Source organism: Labrus mixtus, chromosome 14 (assembly GCF_963584025.1).
Source record: "Labrus mixtus chromosome 14, fLabMix1.1, whole genome shotgun sequence".
In the NCBI taxonomy this organism is placed as follows: Eukaryota; Metazoa; Chordata; class Actinopteri; order Labriformes; family Labridae; genus Labrus; species Labrus mixtus.
The window spans coordinates 525,120-530,119 of record NC_083625.1 but is presented as its reverse complement, the minus strand read 5'-3'; the positions used below and the strand labels follow the sequence as shown (position 1 = coordinate 530,119).

The 5,000-nt window shown below is 48.5% G+C and overlaps 1 protein-coding gene across 2 annotated transcripts in view; it reads left to right on the top strand.

Moving 5' to 3' along the window:
• The window catches only part of klf8 (Kruppel like factor 8), an 85,957-nt gene that overhangs the window by 73,108 nt on the left and 7,849 nt on the right, over nt 1-5,000 (top strand). For both annotated transcript variants that reach the window (XM_061056153.1, XM_061056152.1), the window contains exon 5: nt 3,501-3,612. In XM_061056153.1, coding sequence (XP_060912136.1) covers nt 3,501-3,612 — 112 coding nt within the window. The remainder of the gene's footprint in view (nt 1-3,500; nt 3,613-5,000) is intronic.

Genomic DNA, 5,000 nt, shown 5'->3' with positions numbered 1-5,000 from the left:
TAAATGTTCTGGAAAGATATGCTTTAGTTGTTTTGATTTTTGGGGCCTTTCTCATCCCTTGTTCCCCAATGATACTGACATTTAGGAGGGAGGGAGGGAAAAGGGAGGAGGAGGGGGGGCTGCAGGTAGACACACCGATGGAGTGAGAGTGGTTGGAGGTGAGGTAAGGGTGTGGGGGAGGGGTGTGGGGTGTGGTGGAGTATGCTGCAGGGGTGAGGAAGGATGAGGAGGAGAGGGAGCAGGGGTCGAGAGGAGAGAAGGGGAGGGGAGAGGAGAGGGGAGGAGAAGAGAGGAGAGGAGAGGAGAGGAGAGGAGAGGAGAAGAGAGGAGGAGAGGGAGCAGGGGTCGAGAGGAGAGAAGAGGAGAGAAGAGGAGAGGAGAGGAGAAGAGAGGAGAGGAGAGGAGAGGAGAGGAGAGGAGAAGAGAGGAGGAGAGGGAGCAGGGGTCGAGAGGAGAGAAGGGGAGGGGAGAGGAGAGGGGAGGAGAAGAGAGGAGAGGAGAGGAGAGGAGAGGAGAGGAGAGGAGAAGAGAGGAGGAGAGGGAGCAGGGGTCGAGAGGAGAGAAGAGGAGATGAGAGGAGAGGAGAGAAGAGGAGAGGAGAAGAGAGGAGAGGAGGAGAAGATGGGAGAGGAGAGGAGGGGAGAGGAGAGGAGAGGAGGAGAAGATAGGAGAGGAGGAGGGGAGAGGAGAGGAGAAGAGAGGAGATGAGAGGAGAGGAGATGAGAGGAGAGGAGAGGAGAAGAGAGGAGAGGAGAGAAGAAGAGAGGAGAGGAGAGGAGAAGACAGGAGAGGAGAGAAGAGGAGATGAGAGGAGAGGAGAAGAGAGGAGAGGAGAGGAGAATAGAGGAGAAGAGAGGAGAGAAGAGGAGAAGAGAGGAGATGAGACGAGAGGAGAGGAGAGAAGAGGAGAAGAGAGGAGATGAGAGGAGAGGAGAGGAGAGGAGAGGAGAAGAGAGAAGAGAGGAGAGGAGAGGAGAGGAGAGAAGAGGAGAAGAGAGGAGAGGAGAGGAGAAGAGAGGAGAGGAGAGGAGAGGAGGAGAAGATGGGAGAGGAGAGGAGAGGAGGGGAGGAGAGGAGAGGAGAGGAGGAGAAGATGGGTGATGAGAGGAGAGGAGAGGAGACGAGAGGAGAAGAGACGAGAGGAGAGGAGGAGAAGATGGGAGAGGAGAGGAGAGGAGGGGAGAGGAGAGGAGAGGAGGAGAAGATAGGAGAGAAGAGGAGAAGAGAGGAGAGGAGAGGAGAAGACAGGAGAGGAGAGAAGAGGAGAAGAGAGGAGATGAGAGGAGAGGAGAGGAGAGGAGAGGAGAATAGAGGAGGGGAGAGGAGAGGAGAGAAGAGGAGAAGAGAGGAGAGGAGAGAAGAGGAGAGGAGAGGAGATGAGAGGAGATGAGAGGAGAGGAGAGGAGAATAGAGGAGGGGAGAGGAGAGGAGAGAAGAGGAGAAGAGAGGAGAGGAGAGAAGAGGAGAGGAGAGGAGATGAGAGGAGATGAGAGGAGAGGAGAGGAGAATAGAGGAGGGGAGAGGAGAGGAGAAGAGAGGAGAAGAGAGGAGAGGAGGGGAGAAGAGAAGAGAAGAGAGGAGATGGGTCACTTTGCTTTTGAAAAAGAAAGGCTGCAACAACGGATGGGGTGGGGGATTAATTGTCAGCAGAGACAAAGAACACTTCTTTTCGGTGTGTGACCCTCTGCCACACACACACACACACACACACACACACACACACACACACACACACACATACAGAAGTACTCCACCCAAATTCCTTGCATCACCCTTCCAACTACCCCTCCCCTCCCTCGCCCTCGTCAGGCTGGGTGGACTCTGACCAGTATGGCTGCCACATTCTTGCAGATAGAGGAGGACGAGGTGGGGGGGAGGGTGTGTGTGTGTGTGTGTGTGTGTGTGTGTGTGTGTGTGTGTGTGTGTGTGTGTGTGTGGGGGGGGGGGGGGGGGGGGGTACTGGTAAATCAGATTTTTATTTTTATTTTGACGTATTTCAAGTTCTTTGTTTGCCCATGTCGTGTTTCCGCTTTGGTTTGGTGATGTCGTTCACGATGAGCGGCGGTGCATGAAGTCTGCAAATTGAGAATTTGAGGGGGAGAAAAAGAGGGAGTGATGGAGGAGAGAGCACGGGGGGGAGGTGGGGGGAGAGAGAGAGAGTGAGGGTAATGTACCAATAGACCACATAAATCAGTGCTGTCGTCTGATCTGAACAAGGTTTCTGACTGGAGAACTTGACAGTTGGCTGATTCATATCTGAGCGTTTGACAGCAGGAATGATTCCACGATTCATGTCAGCCATTGTTATGAAACTATTGATCGTAACTAGGGAATGTTCATTTAGTCAAATGTTTTGGCCCCATGATCTAATCTCGACCCATACTTGAAAACAGTATCTGCCAGACTGCCGCCATAATTATACCCTGTGATGTTTCACCTTCAATCTGGATGTCTCACAGGAGTAATGGGAGGACAAAGTAGTAGCGGTAGTAAGAGAGGCGTTACAGAGGCGAGAGGGGATCAGCGGAGTCAGCGGGGGAGGACAGCGCTGTGTGTGTGTGTGTGTGTGTGTGTGTGTGTGTGTGTGTGTGTGTGTGTGTGTGTGTGCGTGTCTGACTGAGTGTGTATGTGGAGCTCCCGCTGTCCCGTGCTCTCTCTCACTCTTCCGATGCAGCTCTTTCTGAAAACTTCAGGAAGTTTTGTTTGTGTGTGAGAGCAACCTCGAAGAGGATCTGAGATTTCAACTTAGCAAAACTTCTATGTGTTAAAATGAAGTGTATGCAGAGCCTTATGAAAAGGTAACAGGTCGTGTTCCTTCTTTGTAATTAAATACGATGAATCAGACCAAAAAAACATCTCGGCCTATCAGAAATGTGAAAGTAAGCCCAAGACTCTAAAGACCGTCCTCCTCGGTGAAGACACAGAATGTGTTTCAGACAGCTTGAGGACGACCAGCAGAAGCTTCTTATCGCCCCAAGAGATTTGTGTTCAGCTAATTTGCTAATTAGCAATATCTTTGAGTTGTGCAGAATATTTTTCATTAACATCTGTTCACATTGTTCACTCCGACTTTGACATTTTAGAAGGTCGTTGAAAGAGAAATATAGAGACCAGAAGCTTTTTCTGTGAACATTTTGAACATGAGAAACACAAGTTAAAGAACGAGGGAACATGCAGAGAAACCCTGACCACACCTAACTACACACACACACACACACACACACACACACACACACACACACACACACACACACACACACACACACACACACACACACTAAAGGAGCAGGCTTGAGTTTCTAGAATAGAGGCCTAACTATTAGGATGTTATGAACCCCCTTATGTTTCCTCCTCCTCTCAATCTTGTATATAATTTTCTGATTTCTCTTTCTTTGAGCTTTTCATTTCTTTCCATTTCACCTTCCATATATCTTATATTTGATCCCCCCCCCTTGATTTTGTAACTTATGTTCCCCTCTTTGCTTCTGTCTTCTCTGCAGTTCGTATTAAGCCTGGCTCCACGTCTCCAGTGGAGTATCAGAGTGACAGTGACGCAGAGAGCGGCACAGAGTCTGGATCGGCCTCACTCAGTGCCCAGAGCATCGACGCAGGGTGAGTCCAGCCGCAGACACACACACTTCAACGTCTGGTTTGTATGAGTTTATAAACATGAGATATCAAAATGTTAAAGTGGTGGTATAGCAAACTCTGAGAGACTGATTTTAACCAAGCAGCAACCTCCTGATTTAAATAATTAAGCCAATCTGAAGAACAAAAAACTGCAGTTCCTCGAGTGTCCACTTGACTGCAAAAGCTGATGGATCCCCACATAGCTCCTCTGGTGTGTTAGAAACATGCAGGTGATTTAACTCAGATTTCTGAATCTGAAGTTGTAGATCTACGTTGTGAAAAAAGTGAAAGTCTTTAAAGGAGCAGTATGTAACTCTGCCCCCTAGTGTTTAAAATGGGTACTGCAGTCTACATTCTAAACATCATAGAGAGCTGTCTCCCCCCCCCCCCCCCCCCCCCTCCTCTCTAGAGTCCATGCTCACTCAGGTCACCATGTGGTGGACTCTGAAGCTTCAGTGTTTATCCAGCTCTGCATGGGTCTGTAAACCTTTCTGTGTTCTAACCTCTCTCCATTTTTCAAAAGCATCTCCAATATTGATCCTAGTTTGAGCACGTTTCTGCTCGTGGAGCTTATTAGAAACATGCAGAGGCTTTTTAGGTCGGGTACAATCACTTCTATCTGAACCACTTCTCTTGCCCGCTTCCATCGCTGCAACACCTGTTGACCTGATAACTGCTCTCATATCTGGCAAACCGAGGGGCGTCCAAAACAGCTGTGTCGGGGGTGCCTTAAAACCGCCTACCTTCTCTGGTCCAAACAAATCCAGAGCATTCAGGAGCAGAATCTAAAGTTAGAAGGAGGACATACTGGCTGCTGCATTGTTGTCAGAGAAGCCAGCACTTCAACATGTTTCCTTAATGATCAGATAGTAAGATACCTTTATCATCTCACTCTCTACACAGCTCACTGATTGGTCCTGAAAGTGTTTACTTGTTGCACAGCTTAAATTCAAACGTGCAGATGTTGTTCAGAGGAGCCAACGTAGGAGTGCCAGCTTGTTAACTTCTGATAATTTCCCTGTATTCGTCTATAAAACAGTAATGTTAGCTAGGAGGGTTAGGGAGTTGTCTCGTGGTAGTTAAGGGGAATTCAAATATGTTTTAACTTGAAAATACACCTTGATACCCCTCTGTTTTTCCCTGTCTTTATTCTGAACTGAAAGTGGGAGCAGTGTCACGATGCTGGTTGGTCAGATTCCCGACTAAAGTTTGACTTTTTAACCTGCAACACATCAGAATGAAAGTATACCAGCAAACACCTCAGGTTGGAGCTGGGCAGCCTTTGTAGAAATGTGTTTCCTCCATAGAGCTCTATGATAAATCAGATGGTGTCAGGAGGATAATAAATATCATAAACCATGCGTGATGCA